Source organism: Hyla sarda, chromosome 9 (genome assembly GCF_029499605.1).
Source record: "Hyla sarda isolate aHylSar1 chromosome 9, aHylSar1.hap1, whole genome shotgun sequence".
Classification (NCBI taxonomy): Eukaryota; Metazoa; Chordata; class Amphibia; order Anura; family Hylidae; genus Hyla; species Hyla sarda.
The window spans coordinates 8,113,531-8,134,476 of record NC_079197.1 but is presented as its reverse complement, the minus strand read 5'-3'; the positions used below and the strand labels follow the sequence as shown (position 1 = coordinate 8,134,476).

The window sequence follows — 20,946 nt, the reverse complement described above, 5'->3', positions numbered from 1 at the left end:
ACTATTATACACGCACTGTATAGCACTATTACACATCAGATGGCACTATTATACACGCACTGTATAGCACTATTACACATCAGATGGCACTATTATACACGCACTGTATAGCACTATTACACATCAGATGGCACTATTATACACGCACTGTATAGCACTATTACACATCAGATGGCACTATTATACACGCACTGTATAGCACTATTACACAGATGGCACTATTATACACGCACTGTATAGCACTATTACACATCAGATGGCACTATTATACACGCACTGTATAGCACTATTACACATCAGATGGCACTATTATACACGCACTGTATAGCACTATTACACATCAGATGGCACTATTATACACGCACTGTATAGCACTATTACACACCAGATGGCACTATTATACACGCACTGTATAGCACTATTACACACCAGATGGCACTATTATACACGCACTGTATAGCACTATTACACACCAGATGGCACAATTATACACGCACTGTATAGCACTATTACACACCAGATGGCACTATTATACACGCACTGTATAGCACTATTACACACCAGATGGCACTATTATACACGCACTGTATAGCACTATTACACATCAGATGGCACTATTATACACGCACTGTATAGCACTATTACACATCAGATGGCACTATTATACACGCACTGTATAGCACTATTACACATCAGATGGCACTATTATACACGCACTGTATAGCACTATTACACATCAGATGGCACTATTATACACGCACTGTATAGCACTATTACACATCAGATGGCACTATTATACACGCACTGTATAGCACTATTACACATCAGATGGCACTATTATACACGCACTGTATAGCACTATTACACATCAGATGGCACTATTATACACGCACTGTATAGCACTATTACACATCAGATGGCACTATTATACACGCACTGTATAGCACTATTACACATCAGATGGCACTATTATACACGCACTGTATAGCACTATTACACATCAGATGGCACTATTATACACGCACTGTATAGCACTATTACACATCAGATGGCACTATTATACACCAGATAGCGCTATTATACACCCACTGTATAGCACTATTATACACGCACTGTATAGCACTATTACTCACACACCAGATGGCACTATTATACACGCACTGTACGGCACTATTACTCACGCACCAGATGGCACTATTATACACGCACTGTACGGCACTATTACTCACGCACCATGTGGCACTATTATACACGCACTGTATAGCACTATTACTCACACACCAGATGGCACTATTATACACGCACTGTACAGCACTATTATTCACGCACTGTATGGCACTATTACTCACTACAGATGGCACTATTATACACGCACTGTACGGCACTATTACTCATGCACCATGTGGCACCATTACACATGCACCATACAACATTGTTATACATGTGCTGTATAGCATTATTACACTGACAATGGGTGGCACTATTACATTCCACTTTCACCAAATAAAAGATATTGCTGCTCCTCATATTTGGGCACAGGGGCCCCCATAGACCTTGATCTGCCCCCGGGGTCGCTCCACGTTTATCTCCAGACATATTTTATTACAGGTCATAATACATTATAATATAATAATAATATAAATATAATAATAATAATCCACAGCGATATCTAAATCAGATGACCTGTACCACAAGCTCTGGCAGGCAGCCATATTGTCACACAAAAACACACTGTGCCAAAAACCCAACGGGCGGCAGCGGTGTGGGATCTCTAGACAATGTTCCCCCTTTGGTTTCCTCCATCACATTCATGAGGCGACAATTGGCGACATTTAAAAGAAATGTAAATTACAAGACGCACGAGAAGAAAGCCAGAGCGTGTTGTGAACCAAAACCTCCAGTACTGTTGGGCTGTCAATCACTCATTGACTCCGCCCACTGGACTCCAAGCCAGAGCAAAAACTTAAAGGGGTACTCCAGTGATAAGCTTTTTTTTTTTTTTTTTTTTTTTTTTTAAATCAACTGGTGCCAGAAAGTTAAACAGATTTGTAAATTACTTCTATTAAAAATGTTTAATCCTTCCAGTACTTATTAGCTGCTGAATACTACAGAGGAAATTCTTTTCTTTTTGGAACACAGAGCTCTCTGCTGACATCACAAGCACAGTGCTCTCTGCTGACATCTCTGTCCATTTTAAGAACTGTGCAGAGTAGGAGAAAATCCCCATAGCAAACATATGCTGCTCTGGACAGTTCCTAAAATGGACAGAGATGTCAGCAGAGAGCACTGTGCTCGTGATGTCAGCAGAGAGCTCTGTGTTCCAAAAAGAAAATAATTTCCTCTGTAGTATTCAGCAGCTAATAAGTACTGGAAGGATTAAGATTTTTTAATAGAAGTAATTTACAAATCTGTTCAACTTTCTGGCACCAATAGATAAAAAAAAAAAAAAGTTTTCCACCGGAGTACCCCTTTAACCCCTTAACGACGCAGGACGTATATTTACGTCCTGCGCCGGCTCCCGCGATATGAAGCGGGATCGCGCCGCGATCCCGCATCATATCGCGTCGGTCCCGGCGCTAATCAACGGCCGGGACCCGCGGCTAATACCACACATCGCCGATCGCGGCGATGTGCGGTATTAACCCTTTAGAAGCGGCGGTCAAAGCTGACCGCCGCTTCTAAAGTGAAAGTGACCCGGCTGCTCAGTCGGGCTGTTCGGGACCGCCGCGGTGAAATCGCGGCGTCCCGAACAGCTGATCGGACACCGGGAGGGCTCTTACCTGCCTCCCCGGTGTCCGATCGACGAATGACTGCTCCGTGCCTGAGATCCAGGCAGGAGCAGTCAAGCGCCGATAATGCTGATCACAGGCGTGTTAATGCACGCCAGTGATCAGCATTAGAGATCAGTGTGTGCAGTGTTATAGGTCCCTATGGGACCTATAACACTGCAAAAAAAATGTAAAAAAAAAGTGTTAATAAAGGTCATTTAACCCCTTCCCTAATAAAAGTTTGAATCACCCCCCTTTTCCCATAAAAAAAATAAAACAGTGTAAAAAAAATAAAAAATAAACATATGTGGTATCGCCGCGTGCGTAAATGTCCGAACTATAAAAATATATCATTAATTAAGCCGTACAGTCAATGGCGTACGCGCAAAAAAATTCCAAAGTCCAAAAAAGCGTATTTTGGTCACTTTTTATATCATTAAAAAATGAATAAAAAGTGATCAAAAAGTCCGATCAAAACAAAAATCATACTGATAAAAACTTCAGATCACGGCGCAAAAAATGAGCCCTCATACCGCCCCATACGTGGAAAAATAAAAAAGTTATAGGGGTCAGAAGATGACATTTTTAAAAGTATAAATTTTCCTGCATGTAGTTATGATTTTTTCCAGAAGTGCGACAAAATCAAACCTATATAAGTCGGGGATCATTTTAACCGTATGGACCTACAGAATAATGATAAGGTGTAATTTTTACCGAAATATGCACTGCGTAGAAACGAAAGCCCCCAAAAGTTACAAAATGGCGTTTTTTTTTCGATTTTGTCGCACAATGATTTTTTTTTCCGTTTCGCCGTGCATTTTTGGGTAAAATGACTAATGTCACTGAAAAGTAGAATTGGCGACGCAAAAAATAAGCCATAATATGGATTTTTAGGTGGAAAATTGAAAGGGTTATGATTTTTAAAAGGTAAGGAGGAAAAAACGAAAGTGCAAAAACGGAAAAACCCTGAGTCCTTAAGGGGTTAATATATCCCCTCCCCACCCCCCAAAAAAATAAAAAATAAAAAAAAAAGACAGTAAAGACCTAAACTTCTCAGAGCTGAGGGTTTGTTACAGTTATATCCAGTTTGTTACTATGTATCCAAACAAACAGATCGGTTACACATCAGGGCAGAGTCCACAGCTGAACAACTACAACCCCCATGATGCAATGACAGTCAAAAGGTTCTCCTACCTGCGACTTACTGTAGCAAAAACTACAATTCCCATCATGCACTTACATCCAAAGGGTTCCCCACAACCTGTTGCTCTCCTGCTGTTTACAAAACTTCTACACGGCTGTCCGGACATAATGGGAGTTGTAGTTTTGCAACGCGTTAGAGAATCCCTTGACTGTCCAGGCAAGCTGGGAGTTGTAGTTCTGAAACATTTTGGGAAATCCTTAGTCTGTCAGGGCACGCTGGGAGTTGTAGTTCTGCAACAGGTTGGTGAATCCTATGGCTGCCGGGCATACTAGGAGTTGTAGTTTTGCAACAGCTGGAGGCACTCTGCTTGGGGAACACTGGGCTAGGGAATATTTTTGGCTGTCGGTGCATGATGGGAGTTGCAGTATTGTAATATGTTGTAAACTCCTTTGAGCATGATGGGAGTTGCAGTATTGCAATATGTTGTAAAACCCTTTGAGCATGATGGGAGTAGCAGTTGAGCAACAGGCTAGTGCAGTTTTTCCTAACCAGGGTGCCTTCAGCTGTCCAGGCACGCTGGGAGTTGTATTTCTGCAATAGGTTGGAGAATCCTATGGCTGCTGGGCATGTTAGGAGTTGTAGTTTTGCAACAGCTGGAGGCACCATGGTTGGGAAACACTGGGCTAGGGAATATTTTGACTGTCAGTGCATGATGGGAGTTGCAGTATTGTAATATGTTATAAAACTCTTTGAGCATGATGGGAGTAGCAGTTCAGCAACAGGCTAGTGATGTGTTTCCAAACCAGGGTGCCTTCAGCTGTCCGGGCATGCAGGGAGTTGTAGTTTTGCAACAGCTGGAGGCACCCCGGTTGGGAAACACTTGACTGGGGAATATTCTGGCTATTAGGGCATGATGAGAGTTGTCGTTTTGCAATAGGTTGTAAACCCCATTAGGTGCCAGGGCATGCTGGAAAGTTGTAGTTCTTCAAAAGTCTAGGGCAGTGGTCTTCAACCTGCGGACCTCCAGATGTTGCAAAACTACAACTCCCAGCATGCCCGGACAGCCAACGGCTGTCCGGGCATGCTGGGAGTTGTAGTTTTGCAACACCTGGAGGTCCGCAGGTTGAAGACCACTGGTCTAGGGAATATTTTGGCTGTCAGTGCATGATGGGAGTTGTAGTTATGCCACCATTGGAGAATACTGCAATATACTGAGAAAATTACTTTATATTTTATGCTAATGGACGGAAATCTGTCCAACATATAGGGGTCCCCCAAGTTTTTTTTTTTTTTTTTTAAAGATATTTATTTACTGGGAACTACAACACCCAGCAGATATATTAGACAGCCAGAACAACGACCCCCCCCCCCCCTCCCCTCCCCCCAAAGATGTCAACTCAAAAAGGAGGGGGAGGGGGGGAGGACATAAGTAAAAATAAAAAGTTACCCTCAGCTCCAAAAACTTGCACAAGGGTCCTCATATAGGGCCGCAGGGAGCTGTGACCCCCTAATATCATGTGACCCATCTGACCGCACACACTGAGCATGAGTGTGAACTCCGCCCTACACAAAACTCCTCACAACTATCCACCCCCTCTGACCCTCCATCCCGGAGCCGCTGCTCCCTCACCTGTCCGCCGTCTCCTCCGCTCTCTGACCGCTGTCACCTCCGAGCTCCACAGACACCAGTCAGAGCCACCGAGACATCCGCCGAGAAGACCCCGCCCACTGACGCCACACCCGGGCGGGGCTTGCCATATTCCCATCAATGAAGTTACCGGCCCAGCCACGCCCCTTTTCTCCCGATCACCTCGTACGATTGGTTAAACCACAGCGAGGCGTGACGCGCGCGGAAGCTGCCTGAGCCGCGTTCCACCTCTACGGACGGCTGCCACGTGATATGTTTTGCCACCAGTTCCCTGCCATTGCTTTACGGCAGTGGTGAAAAAAAAAAAAACATACACAAGGGGGGTGCGGAAGGAGTCAGCTGACTGCCCCGTGACTGTCAGGCAGCCCGGAAGAGGCAGCAGGCTGCCGGTGGGGTTGTTCCCGGTCTTCACGGTAGGATGTTCGGGCTGGACGAGGAAGATGCGGACTTTTTGTCCCCTTCTGGAGGGTAAGTGGCCCCTGAGAAAGTTGGGGCCCCACAGAGTGTCAAGAAATTTACTGACATGTAGTAAAAGATTATAGTAAATCATGTCTGTCAGTAAGAGATGATGAACCAGGCCTGACTGCTGTGGGACTATAACTACCAGCATTGTGCGTCTGGCTGGGAATGCTGAGACTTGTAGTTCCACAGCAGCTAGTGATTGGCTGCACCATGCGACTTCCTGTGTCCTGTTAGTTTCCATTGGAATAAAACTTTCGGTGTGACGCCACATGATCAGGTGACGCCGCAAGGTCGGTGGTCACGTCTCCCCCAGACATTTGGTTTTGGGTCATGCCATGTGGTCTAGGGTCACACTATGTGGTCTAGGGTCGTGCTTCAGGGTCAGGGGTCACACCATGTGGTTAGAATTCACGCCGCAGGGCCAGGGGTCTTGCAGCAGGGCCTTGGGTTACACCACTTCATCATGCCGCAGGGTCGGGTCACACCACATGGTCCGGATTCACGCCGCAGGTTCAGGGGTCGCACCACATCGTCTTGCGTCATGCCACAGGCTCGGGTCACACCACGTGGTCTGGATTCACGCAGCAGGGCCTTGGGTTACACCACGTTGTCTTGTGTCATGCCGCAGGGTCAGGGGTCACACCACATGGTCCAAATTCACGCCGCAGGGTTAGGGGGTCACACCACGTCCTCTTGCGTCATGTCACAGGGTCAGGGGTCACACCACTTGGTCTGAATTCACGCAGCAGGGCCTTGGGTTACACCACGTCGTCTTTGGTCATGCCGCAGGTGTAAGATCATGGCCCAAGGTCTGAGGTCACGCCAAAGGGTCTAGGGCAGTGGTCTTCAACCTGTGGACCTCCAGATGTTACAAAACTACAACTCCCAGCATGCTGGGGTTGTAGTTTTGCAGCATCTGGAGGTCCACAGGTTGAAGATCACTGGTCTAGGGGGTCATGCCTAACTACCAGTATTACAACTTCTCGATACACTTTGTTCATTAAAGGGGTTATCCAGGAAAAAAGTTTTTTTTATATATCAACTGGCTCCAGAAAGTTAAACAGATTTGTAAATTACTTCTATTAAAAAATCTTAATCCTTTCAGTACTTATGAGCTTCTGAAGTTAAGGTTGTTCTTTTCTGTATAAGTGCTCTCTGATGACCTGTCTCAGGAACCGCCCAGTTTAGAAGCAAATCCCCCATAGCAAACCTCTTCTAAACTGGGCAGTTCCCGAGACAAGTGTCATCAGAGAGCAATTAGACAGAAAAGAACAACCTTAACTTCAGAAGCTCATAAGTACTGAAAGGATTAAGATTTTTTTTAATAGAAGTAATTTACAAATCTCTTTAACTTTCTGGAGCCAGTTTATAGATAAAAAAAAGTTTTTTCCTGGATAACCCCTTTAAAGTCTTCACCTTTTTTTCGAGATCTCTGCTTGCCGTCAGTGAATAGGAGGTTATCGGTTTGCAGTTTCTTGCTTTTCAGACTACAGCTGCCAGCAATATTAAAGGGGTACTCCGGTGAAAACCTTTTTTCTTTTAAATCAACTGGTGCCAGAAAGTTAAACATATTTGTAAATTACTTCTATAAAAAAAAAAAAATCTTAATCCTTCCAGTACTTATTAGCTGCTGAATGCTACAGAGGAAATTCCTTTCTTTTTGGAACACAGATGACATCACGAACACAGTGCTCTCTGCTGACATTTCTGTCCATTTTAGCCACCGTGCAGAGCAGATGTATGCTAAGGGCAGCATGGTGGCTCAGTGGTTAGCGCTGCTGCCTTGCAGTGCTGGGGCCTTGGGTTCAAATCCCACTAAGGACAACATTAAATAAAGCATTATTATTATTATAATGACGTCAGCAAAGCGCACTGTGCTCGTGATGTCATCACAGAGAATTCCAAAAAGAAAAGAATTTCCTCTGTAGTATTCATCAGCTAATAAGTACAGGAAGGATTAAGATTTTTTAATAGAAGTCATTTACAAATCTGTTTAACTTTCTGTCACCAGTTGATTTAAAAGAAAAAAGTTTTTCACCGGAGTACCCCTTTAACCGCAAAAGCTTTAAGGGGGGGTTTACCAACATTTGGATTTAGTATAGAACAGAAGTCCCCAAACTGTGGACCTCTAGATGTTGCAAAACCACAACTCCCAGCATGCCCGGACAGCCGAAGGCTGTCCGGGCATGCTGGGAGTTGTAGTTTTGCAGAGCCTTTTAGTTGGTGCATTAATAATCGCTGGCATCAGGTGCCCTTTGGCAGTACAAGGAGGATTATAATCCTATGTTGATGCGGTGCCAATCTATTACATAATTCTCCACACAGGCCCCATTCACATTTCAGATGAAGCTTCTTCACCAGCTATATAGGGGTAATCTCCCTAGAACAGTAACATCCCTTCAATCTTATATAAAGGACTTAAAGGGGTACTCCGGTGGAAAACTTTTTTCTTTTAAATCAACTGGTGGCAGAAAGTTGAACATATTTGTAAATTACTTCAATTAAAAAAATCTTAATCCTTCCTGTACTTATTAGCTGCTGAATACTACAGAGGAAATTCTTTTCTTTTTGGAATGCTCTCTGATGACCTCACGACCACAGTTCTCTCTGCTGACGTTATTATAATAATAATAATAATGCTTTATTTATTGTTGCCCTTGGTGGGATTTGAACCCAAGGCCCCAGCACTGCAAGGCAGCAGTGCTAACCACTGAGCCACCATGCTGCCCTTAGCATACATCTGCTTTGGGGAAAATCATGGCAAAAACGGAAAAAATTACTTGACAGAGATGCCAAGTGTGAACTCAGGGAAGGGTGTATAACTACTATATTGTATCCTGATCCCATAGAGATAGAGCTGGAGGGAAGGTGTATAGCTACTATATTGTATCCTGATCCCATAGAGATAGCAGCAGTATACAGATAGAGCTGGAGGGAAGGTGTATAGCTACTATATTGTATCCTGATCCCATAGAGATAGCAGCAGTATACAGATAGAGCTATGGGGAGGTGTATAACTACTATATTGTATCCTGATCCCATAGAGATAGCAGCAGTATACAGATAGAGCTGAGGGGAGGTGTATAACTACTATATTGTATCCTGATCCCATAGAGATAGCAGCAATATACAGATAGAGCTGAGGGGAGGTGTATAACTACTATATATCCTGATCCCATAGAGATAGCAGTAGTATACAGATAGAGATGGAGGGGAGGTGTATAACTAATATATATCCTGATCCCATAGAGATAGCAGCAGTATACAGATAGAGCTGGAGGAGAGGTGTATAACTACTATATATCCTGATCCCATAGAGATTGCAGCAGCAGTATACAGATAGAGCTAGGGGGGTTATAACTATATATCCTAATATCATACAGAAAGCTGCAGTATACAGCTAGAGCTTGAGGGGAGGGTATAACTACCAGTGTAGAGGAACCAGCACAGAACAATCACCGGTTTAGTTGCAGACTTAAAAATGTATTGCATCAGAGCATATACAAACGCCATGTTTTGGCTAGTAAGCCTTTCACAAGCTTGATCTGGTGACTGGTGCTGTATCCTGGAGTGGGGATTACTACATATTCTAATCCTATAGTGATAGCAGCAGCAGTATACAGCTAGAGCTGGAGGGAAGGTGTATAACTTCTGTATATCAGACTTGTGATCACATGACCCAGTTACAGTAGTGAAACACATGCATTCAGCTGTGCTGGGATAAAACAGATGATGCTGCAGGACTAGTGATGGTCAGTGTGCAGGATATGGGGAAGAAATAAAACTGGAGGAGGCTTCTATAATGGAGGTGTAGATGAGGCCGTAGAATACCATATAGGATCAGGAGGGACAGACTTCTCTTTAGTATTTGAACACTACAGACCCCCCCCCCCCCCCCCCCAGTCTGAGATGGCTGCTAACAGAGAACAGTAGATTTTATTCTATACATATAGAGATAAGATTCTCCTCATCGTACAATGCTGGATATACCGTATATACTCGAGTATAAGCCGACCCGAATATAAGCCGAGACCCCTAATTTCAACCCAAAAAACCCAGGAAAAGTTATTGACTCGACTATAAGCCTAGGGTGGGATATACATCATCACCGCCTGTTAATCCCTTCATCAGTGGTCTTCAACATCTGCGGACCTCCAGATGTTGCAAAACTACAACTCCCAGCATGCCCGGACAGCCGATGGCTGTCCGGGCATGCTGGGAGTTGTAGTTTTGAAACCTCTGGAGGTCCGCAGGTTGAAGACCACTGAGGCCTTCATCATCATCCAGACCCCCCTTTAGTTTTCTACTCACCTCCCCTCGGTGGGAAGGAAGAGTGAGCTGGTCTGGGCCATCTATGCTGCAGGGACCATCCGGTGGAGAGGATTAGTCATTCCAGGCTGTCCATCTTCACCGGGGGGGCCCTCTTCTCCGCTCCGGGCCGGCCCCGGACTAGTGATGTTGCCTTGACGACGACGCACAGGGACGTTCATGAGCAGGGACGTCACAGACCAGCTCACCCTTCCTTCCCACCGAGGGGAGTAGAAAACTAAAGGGGGGTCTGGATGATGACGAAGGCCGCAGTGGTCTACAACCTGCGGACCTCCAGATGTTTCAAAACTACAACTCCCAGCATGCCGATGGCTGTCCGGGCATGCTGGGAGCTGTAGTTTTGCAACATCTGGAGGTCCGCAGGTTGAAGACCACTGAGAAGGGATTGACAGGCGGAGAGTTCACTCGAGTATAAGCCGAGGGGGGCATTTTCAGCACGAAAAATCATGCTGGAAAACTAGGCTTATACTCGAGTATATATGGTACAATGTGAAGAGATCGCGTTACAGGAGGAAGCGGCAGGATAAGCACAGCGCCAAAAAGCAGAACTGCAGGGCAGTGACGGAACCGTGTGTATTTGTAATCCGGCATCAGGTGATGGGAGCAGGGACGGGGACACGCTGGGGGGGGGGGGAGAATTTATGGGGACACGCTGGGGGGGGAGAATTTATGGGGACACACTGGGGGGGAGAATTTATGGGGACACTCTGGGGGGGGAGAATTTATGGGGACACGCTGGGGGGGAGGGGGGGAACAATGATGGGGACACACTGGGGGGGAGAATTTATGGGGATACGCTGGGGGGGAGAATTTATGGGGATACGCTGGGGGGGAGAATTTATGGGGATACGCTGGTTGGGAGAATTTATGGGGATACGCTGGGGGGGAGAATTTATGGGGAAACGCTGGGGGGGGGAGAATTTATGGGGAAACGCTGGGGGGGGGAGAATTTATGGGGAAACGCTGGGGGGGGAGAATTTATGGGGAAACGCTGGGGGGGGAGAATTTATGGGGACACTCTGGGGGGGGGAGAATTTATGGGGACACTCTGGGGGGGGGAGAATTTATGGGGACACGCTGGGGGGGGAGAATTTATGGGGACACTCTGGGGGGGGGATAATTTATGGGGACACTCTGGGGGGGATAATTTATGGGGACACGCTGGGGGGAGAATTTATGGGGACACGCTGGGGGAGGGGAGCAGTCATGGGGACACGCTGGGGGGAGCAGTCATGGGGACACGCTGGGGGAGGGGAGCAGTCATGGGGACACGCTGGGGGAGGGGAGCAGTCATGGTGGAACGCTTCTGCCAGAGAGAAGTCATGGGAACACGCTGGGGGGAGCAGTCATGGGGACACGCTGGGGGGAGCAGTCATGGGGACACGCTGGGGGGAGCAGTCATGGGGACACGCTGGGGGGAGCAGTCATGGGGACACGCTGGGGGGAGCAGTCATGGGGACACGCTGGGGGGAGCAGTCATGGGGACACGCTGGGGGGAGCAGTCATGGGGACACGCTGGGGGGAGCGAACATGTAGCTATCCCAGTGTTTCCCAATCAGAATGCCTCCAGCTGTTGCAAAACTACAACTCCCAACATGCCCGGACAGCCTTTGGCTGTCCAGGCATGCTGGGAGTTGTAGTTTTGCAACACTTGGAGGCACCCTGATTGGGAAACACTGGGATAGCTATATGCTCAACGCCCCTTGAACTTGTGCAGCAATCCCAGTTGACCCCTTTATGACGCTGCAGTCGCTCCTCCGTTCCGGGCTCGTGCTGCTCCTCTTGCCCATCAGTAAAGTCATTGTGGAGTAAAATTAGGAGAATGGAGGAAGTGACGGCCGCCCCCGTGTCCTGATGTCAGATGATCCATATTAGTGAATTAGGGTCCGGACCTTCTGTACGGGGAAGGAGATGGAGGGCGCTCTGCACTGGGGTCTTGGGCAGTGGTGGTAGAATCTTACACTGAGGTGATAAATACCGCGAATACGTGTCCGGCAGTGTCACCGATCACTGGACATGGAGGGAGAACCGGAGGAGAACGTGTCCCGACCATGGAGGAGGATAGACTACTTCTGGCAAGAGACACACGGGTCAGTGCCGGCAGGGAAACCGCCATGTTATGCATCACATCCTCAACACTGGTTAAAAAACTACAACTCCCATCATGCCCTGTCAGGACTCAGTGGATGTTGTAGTTTTGCAACTGCTGGAAGTCCACTGGTTTAGGACACTTTGGCTGTCAGGGCATGCTGGGAGTTGTAGTTTTGTGAAAGCCGCAGAGCTACAGGTTCGGGGACACCTTTCTGTCAGGGCATGATGGGAGTTGTAGTTCTTTGAAAGCCTCAGGGCTACAGGTTCGGGGACGCCTTTCTGTCAGGGCATGATGGGAGTGGTAGTTCTTTGAAAGCCGCAGGGCTACAGGTTCGGGGACAGCTTTCTGTCAGGGCATGATGGGAGTTGTAGTTCTGCGAAAGCCGCAGAGCTACAGATTCGGAGACACCTTTCTGTCAGAGCATTATGGGAGTTGTAGTTCTTTGAAAGCCTCAGAGCTAGAGATTCGGAGACACCTTTCTGTCAGGGCATTATGGGAGTTGTAGTTCTTTGAAAGCCTCAGGGCTATAGGTTCGGGGACGCCTTTCTGTCAGGGCATTATGGGAGTTGTAGTTCTGCGAAAACCCCAGAGCTACAGGTTCAGGGACACCTTTCTTTCAGGGCATGATGGGAGGTGTAGTTCTGCGAAAGCCGTAGAGCTACAGGTTCAGGGACACCTTTCTGTCAGGGCATGATGGGAGTTGTAGTTTTGCATTAGCGGCAGAGCCACAAGTTTGACGAAAACACTCACCCGAATGTTTTAAATTATCCCGATATGTTTCTCAGCTGAGGGTCTGTTACAGTTGTATCCAATCCTCTGATACATTTATACTTGCGTTGATACATTGTAACAAACTATTGGGGCAGGAGGAGGGATGTGCGCACCATCGTTGGCTTTGGCTTTATAGATCCCATTAAAATACATTGTAACAGACCCTCAGTTGGGAGAAGTATTAGGTCTTTTGCAGGTTTTCAGCCTTTGGATGTAAAGAATATTCTCAATCGCTGACAGCAAGCAGAGGTCTTGTACTTTGGCAACAGTTGAAGGTTGGGAAACATTGAAAAATAAAAACCTGATATGTTTCACAGCTGAGGGTTTGCTACATTCGCATTCCTGTCTGATACATTTATTTGTTTCAATACAATGTTAAGTCAAATAATGTTTTAGTTATGGGTTTAGCTCATAGGGGATTCTCTAGAGCAGTGTTTCCCAACCAGCTGTAGCAAAACTACAACTCCCAGCATGCCCGGACAGCCGTTGGCTGTCCGGGCATACTGGGAGTTGTAGTTTTGCAACAGCTGGAGGCACACAGCTTGGGAAACAGTGGTCTAGAGAATTCCCAGTAAGCTGAACCTATGCCTGGTAATACAGCAATGCGTTTTGGTATCGATCATCATCACCCAGCTTTCCCGTGAGCAGGATAAGCTCTGTGTTTAATCCTAATTTTTTTTTTATAGGGCAAAGCTGGCTTCTCTGTTTGGGATGGACCAGACGGTGTCCGCACAGGGAAATGAGTCCTTCCAGTACACTGCGCCGAAGCAGCCGAAGAAGGGCACGGCGCCAGCCGGTGAGGACCACCGACCCCAGATCAGTGGGGGTTAAATCTTTTGATGTGATTGTGTGAAGCGGCGGGGGGTCTGAGGAAGGGAGGCGGTGGTGTAAACATAATATCCGCATTGTGCTCATGGCCCTTTATTCATCTTCCAGGTACAAAATCCCCCAAACCACCCGGAGCCGGCGGAGCCGCCCCATCAGTTCTCTACGCCACAGCGGTGCATGCCTATAAATAGTAAGTGCCAACCCCAAATCATCTGTCCAGCCTGTACACCTACAGTATATGCAGGGAATAGTGAGTGCAGCTCTGGAGCATAATACAGGATATAACTCAGGATCAGTACAGGATAAGTAATGTAATGTATGTACACAGTGACCTCACCAGCAGAATAGTGAGTACAGCTCTGGAGTATAATACAGGATATAATTCAGGATCAGTACAGGATAAGTAATGTAATGTATATACACGGTGACCTCACCAGCAGAATAGTGAGTACAGCTCTGGAGTATAATACAGGATATAACTCAGGATCAGTACAGGATAAGCAATGTAATGTATGTACACAGTGACCTCACCAGCAGAATAGTGAGTACAGCTCTGGAGTATAATACAGGATATAATTCAGGATCAGTACAGGATAAGTAATGTAATGTATATACACGGTGACCTCACCAGCAGAATAGTGAGTACAGCTCTGGAGTATAATACAGGATATAACTCAGGATCAGTACAGGATAAGTAATGTAATGTATGTACACAGTGACCTCACCAGCAGAATAGTGAGTACAGCTCTGGAGTATAATACAGGATATAACTCAGGATCAGTACAGGATAAGTAATGTAATGTATGTACACAGTGACCTCACCAGCAGAATAGTGAGTACAGCTCTGGAGTATAATACAGGATATAACTCAGGATCAGTACAGGATAAGTAATGTAATGTATGTACACAGTGACCTCACCAGCAGAATAGTGAGTACAGCTGTGGAGTATAATACAGGATATAACTCAGGATCAGTACAGGATAAGTAATGTAATGTATGTACACAGCGACCTCACCAGCAGAATAGTGAGTGCAGCTCTGGAGTATAATACAGGATGTAACTCAGGATCAGTACAGGATAAGTAATGTAATGTATGTACACAGTGACCTCACCAGCAGAATAGTGAGTGCAGCTCTGGAGTATAATACAACTCAGGATCAGTACAGGATAAGTAATGTAATGTTTGTACACAGTGACCTCACCAGCAGAATAGTGAGTGCAGCTCTGGAGTATAATTCTGAGTATAGGTCATTAATATCAGTTTTCTGTAATATTCCTGATAATTATAGATGGACTTTTCCTCAGTAATGTTCTGTATTCTTCTTGTACAGTGGGAATGGACAGTATATGAAGCAGGGCAAGTTTGGGGCGGCTGTTCTGGGTAATCACACTAGTAAGGAGGTGAGTATAGGAGGTGTGTGTGTATATATAGTATTTAGGAGTTGTATAATGTTGTGTATATACAGTATAGTATATAGGAGTTGCATAGTGGTGTGTGTGTGTATATAGGTGTTGTGTGTATGTGTGTATATATAGTATATAGGAGTTGTATAGTGTTGTGTATATAGGAGTTATATAGTGTTGTGTGTGTGTGTGTATATAGGAGTTGTATAGTGTTGTGTATATAGGAGTTGTATAGTGTTGTGTATATAGGAGTTGTATAGTGTTGTATATAGGAGTGGTGTGTGTGTGTGTGTGTATATAGTATATAGGAGTTGTATAGTGTTGTGTGTGTATATAGGAGTTGTATAGTGTTGTGTATATAGTATATAGGAGTTGTATAGTGTTGTGTGTGTATATAGGAGTTGTATAGTGTTGTGTGTGTATATATAGTATATAGGCGTTGTATAGTGTTGTGTATATAGGAGTTGTATAGTCTTGTATAGTGTTGTGTATATAGGAGTTGTATAGTGTTGTGTATATAGGAGTTGTATAGTGTTGTGTATATAGGAGTTGTATAGTGTTGTGTGTGTGTGTGTGTATATATAGTATATAGGAGTTGTATAGTGTTGTGTATATAGGAGTTGTATAGTCTTGTATAGTGTTGTGTATATAGGAGTTGTATAGTGTTGTGTATATAGGAGTTGTATAGTGTTGTATATAGGAGTTGTATAGTGTTGTGTGTGTGTGTGTATATAGTATATAGGAGTTGTATAGTGTTGTGTATATAGGAGTTGTATAGTGTTGTGTATAGGAGTTGTATATAGTGTTGTGTGTGTGTATATAGTATATAGGAGATGTATAGTGTTGTGTATATAGGAGTTGTATAGTGTTGTGTGTGTGTATATATAGTATATAGGAGTTGTATAGTGTTGTGTGTGTATATAGGAGTTGTATAGTGTTGTGTGTGTATATATAGTATATAGGCGTTGTATAGTGTTGTGTGTATATAGGAGTTGTATAGTCTTGTATAGTGTTGTGTGTATATAGGAGTTGTATAGTGTTGTGTATAGGAGTTGTATATAATGTTGTGTGTAGTATATACAGTCTTGTCATTGCTCTCACCCCCTGTCATGTCTTTATACTGTAGTACAGGATCCTGCTCTACATCAGCCAGCAGCAGCCGGTCACCACCGTCCGGATACATCCCGGATTTCTCTTCACGGTAAGTCCGCGCTCATGATACGGGATACCCGCTATCTAAATCCCCTTGTTCCTCCTCGGATCCCATAGAACAATTCTGGCTTTAGAACCTGGCTGCAAATCCCACAAGGCCATTATGGAGCTGAAATGGAGCCGTCACTTGTACCTGTGAGGAGCCATTTGTTACTTCTCATGAATGTTCATCCGCAGATAATGAGCCACGAGGAGCCCGAAAAGATCGTCTCACCATGTCACCTGATTATCTCCAAAATATAACCCCTAACTGCTCAGACAATGAGCCATGAGGAGCCCGAAAAGATTGTCTCACCATGTCACCTGATTATCTCCAAAATATAACCCCTAACTGCTCAGACAATGAGCCATGAGGAGCCCGAAAAGATGGTCTCACCATGTCACCTGATTATCTCCAAAATATAACCCCTAACTGCTCAGACAATGAGCCATGAGGAGCCCGAAAAGATTGTCTCACCATGTCACCTGATTATCTCCAAAATATAACCCCTAACTGCTCAGACAAGGAGCCATGAGGAGCCCGAAAAGATGGTCTCACCATGTCACCTGATTATCTCCAAAATATAACTCCTAACTGCTAGTCCCCCATATATATATATATATATATATATATATATATATATATATATATAATTTTTTTTTTTTTTTTTTTTTTTTTTAACTCTCTTAATTGAATTGAGGAAGGAGAACTTCCCACAGAGGGGAAGTCAAATCGTACCCCATGTGACCGAAGTTTACCTAAGTAATTCTCTTATCTGTAATATGCAGCAGTAGCAGGTAGGAAAGAGAACCTAACCTGATTAGAATAGGTCCACAGGGGAAGCGTAATCCCTCCAGGCCCCCACAACATTGCCATAAGTTATCGGGGTGGTCCAGCTATCCACAGGATTGGGGATAAGTAGCTGATCGAAGGGGGTGAGACCGATGGGATCCCTGTGATCTCTGGAGGGGCCCCCGACTCTTAGTGAGGAGCGCCTGCGGTAGACAACACGCGCTCCATTCATTTCTATGAGCGCGGCGATGACACCCGAGTACAGCTCTCCAGGGGCTCTCATAGAAATGAATGGAGGACTTACTGTCTACACTTAGGGTCCCATTCCGCAGAGCACAGGTGGTCCCTGCGGTCAGACCCCCGCGATCAGCTCCTTGTCCCCCGCCCTGTAGATAAGTTAGTTTTCGCTGGACGACCACTTTTAAAGGGGTACTTCACTGCCCCAGCGTTTGGAACATTTTGTTCTGAATGCCAGCTGTGGGCAGCGGGGTCGTGACCTTTATGGCCACTCCCCGCATGATGCCACGCCATGCCCCCTCAATGCATGTCAATGGGAGGGGGCGTGGCGCATAGAACTAAACAGCAATGAAACGATTGCAATAAATAATCCTCTATGGGGACTTACATTTTATTTTTTTTTTTAATTAATAAAATAAACATATTTGGTATCCAAAATGTCCTGAACTATTAAAATATAATGTTAATGATCCCGTACGGTGAACAGCGTAAATGTAAAAAAAAAAGCCAAATTCCTAAATAAATGTTGAATATATAAATAAATATAGATAAAAAAAAAAAAAAAAAAAAGAATTGACGCAATAAAGCGACGCCTCCTTTTGCTTTGTCACGCCCCATTGTCATGTGAACCACATAATAAATGTAAGTTGTCACGTCCTCCATGTATTGAAGCTTTTATACCATAAAGAGTTTTTCCGATACCTGCGCTGGACATCCTGTTCGTTTACATAATAAACATGCGCTGAATTTTATGCACAGTCAAAGAAAACAGACATTGCTAATGGAGGGCAGAACATGACACTTAAAGGGGAACTCCTCCCCTAGACATCTTATCCCCTATCCAAAGGATAGAAGATAAGATGTCTGATCGCGCGCGGGGGGGGGGGGGTCTGGGCGCTGGGACCCCTGTGATCTCTGGGCTGCCTTCCCGGCGTTCTGAACACTCCACACCCCTTTCATTCATGTCTATAGAAGGGGGCATGACGGCTAGGTGCGGAGTACTCCTTTAAAGGGGTACTATGGTGGAAAAAAAAATTTTTTAAATCAATTGGTGCCCGAAAGTTATACAGATTTGTAAATTACTTCTATTAAAAAATCTTAACTCTTCCAGTACTTATCAGCTGTTGTGTAGTTCTTTCCAGTCTGACCACAGTGCTCTCTGCTGCCTCCTCTGCCCATGTAAGGAACTGTCCAGAGTAGGAGCAAATCCCCATAACAAACCTCTCCTGCTCTGGACAGTTCCAGACATGGACAGAGGTGGTAGCAGAGAGCACTGTGGTCAGACTGGAAAGAACTATACACAACTACACTTCCTGTGGCGCATACAGCAGCTAAGTATTGGAAGGATTAAGATTTTTTTTTTAATAGAAGTAATTTACAAATCTGTTTAACTGGTACTAGTTGATTTAAAAAAATAAATAAATAAAAAAATTCCACAGGACTACCCCTTTAAGGACCACCAAAGAGAATCCTTGTGTCATGCTGCGCCCCCCTCGGGCCGTTTTAAGGTGATGCACTCAAGAGACGTATCCATTAATTTCACAGTATCTTTTCATCACCGCAGGTCCAGCTGAATAATTACGCCGCTTTCTACGATGACCAGAGGCAGAGTTGGTCGGTCATGTTCGAGTCCGAAACTTCTGCGGTGGAATTCAGTAAACAGGTGAGCAATGTATATAATGTGTATGTCAGTGTTTTCCAAATCAGGGTGCCTCCAGCTGTTGCAAAACTACAACTCTCAGCATGCCCGGACAGCCAACGGCTGTCCGGGCATGCTGGGAGTTGTAGTTTTGCAACAGCTGGAGGCACCCTGATTTGGAAAACACTACTGTACGTACATTCATATGTCTAACATGCCGTGTCGGTCGCAGGTCTGCCTCGCCAAGTGTAACAGCGCCCCGACTATTGATGCCGTGGTCTCCCAGGATCTCCTCCCCGGTGATGGACAAGCTGCAGATATAGGAGACTTAATGGAAGTCGCCTACACCGGATGGTTGTTCCAGAACCAAGGGATCGGACAGGTACCATGAAAGTTCTGAATAGGCTCCTATTACCTAGTGTCATAAATACGACGGCACATGTCTCAGTGGTTAGTGCTGTTTCCTTGCAGCGCTGGGGTCCTGGGTTCAAATCCCACCAATAAGTTTGTATGTTCTCCCCGTTTCCACCCACACTCAGCTGGAGAGCCAGAGGTTTGGAAACAATGATCTAGAGCAGTGGTCTCCAACCTGCGGACCTCCAGATGTTGCAAAACTACAACTCCCAGCATGCCCGGACAGCCAACAGGTTGAAGATCGCTGATCTAGAGGCTAAACACTCCACCTGATAAGTTTCACAGCTGAGGGTTTGCTACAGTTGTATTCTCATCTGATACATTTATTATTATTATTATTATTAATAATAAACTCTCTGCTCTGTTCATTTCCTTATTTTTCGTTCTTTTCAGATGTTTGACTCCAATGTCCAGAAGGATAAGTTGCTGCGCCTGAAGCTGGGCTCCGGTAAAGTGATCAAGGTGATTTCCACATCTTTCCCTCCTTCTTAGGGTATGTTAACACGGCGGAATGTCCACCCGGAAAGTTTCCGAGCAAACATTCTGCAGAGAGCGGGCATGGGCAGAACACGCCGGCGCTAGGACCCAGAGGAAATCCGCTGTCTCCATAGACGGCAATGCATTTCCGAGCAGATTCTGCAGAAAGAATGAACAGGTCAGTTCTTGTTTCACATATAGGTCTTGGCTCAACTACAGGGCCGGTTCTACCTATAGGCAAAATACGCAGCCGCCTAGAGCGCACTCTTGATGGGGGCGCTGCTCTGTATGCAACAATAAAGTTAGTAATCAGCATCTGAAGGGGGGTTTGTTACAGTGTATCACCCCAGTAGTAAGGAGATTACATGAGGAGGAGGTTTGTTACAGTGTGTCACCTCAGTAGTAAGGAGATTACATGAGGAGGAGGTTTGTTACAGAGTGTCACCCTAGTAGTAAGGTGATTACATGAGGAGGGGGTTTGTTACAGTGTGTCACCCCAGTAGTAAGGAGATTACATGAGGAGGAGGTTTGTTACAGTGTGTCACCCCAGTAGTAAGGAGATTACATGAGGAGGAGGTTTGTTACAGTGTGTCACCCCAGTAGTAAGGAGATTACATGAGGAGGAGGTTTGTTACACTGTGTCACCCCAGTAGTAAGGAGATTACATGAGGAGGAGGTTTGTTACAGTGTGTCACCCCAGTAGTGAGGAGATTACATGAGGAGGAGGTTTGTTACAGTGTGTCACCCC

The 20,946-nt window shown here is 45.4% G+C and overlaps 2 protein-coding genes across 3 annotated transcripts in view; one reads left to right on the top strand and one right to left on the bottom strand.

Moving 5' to 3' along the window:
- Positions 1 to 5,701, bottom strand: part of SLC31A1 (solute carrier family 31 member 1) — a 36,203-nt gene extending 30,502 nt beyond the window's left edge. The window contains exon 1 of the mRNA XM_056538904.1: positions 5,543 to 5,701. The gene's annotated coding sequence lies outside the window, so the exon portion shown is untranslated. The remainder of the gene's footprint in view (positions 1 to 5,542) is intronic.
- A 159-nt stretch (positions 5,702 to 5,860) lies between these two features.
- Positions 5,861 to 20,946, top strand: part of FKBP15 (FKBP prolyl isomerase family member 15) — a 42,049-nt gene continuing 26,963 nt past the window's right edge. For both annotated transcript variants that reach the window (XM_056538934.1, XM_056538933.1), the window contains exons 1-8: positions 5,861 to 6,028; positions 13,901 to 14,010; positions 14,151 to 14,232; positions 15,375 to 15,444; positions 16,574 to 16,648; positions 19,233 to 19,331; positions 19,540 to 19,689; positions 20,115 to 20,183. In XM_056538934.1, coding sequence (XP_056394909.1) covers positions 5,979 to 6,028; positions 13,901 to 14,010; positions 14,151 to 14,232; positions 15,375 to 15,444; positions 16,574 to 16,648; positions 19,233 to 19,331; positions 19,540 to 19,689; positions 20,115 to 20,183 — 705 coding nt within the window. In that variant the 5' untranslated portion in view covers positions 5,861 to 5,978. The remainder of the gene's footprint in view (positions 6,029 to 13,900; positions 14,011 to 14,150; positions 14,233 to 15,374; positions 15,445 to 16,573; positions 16,649 to 19,232; positions 19,332 to 19,539; positions 19,690 to 20,114; positions 20,184 to 20,946) is intronic.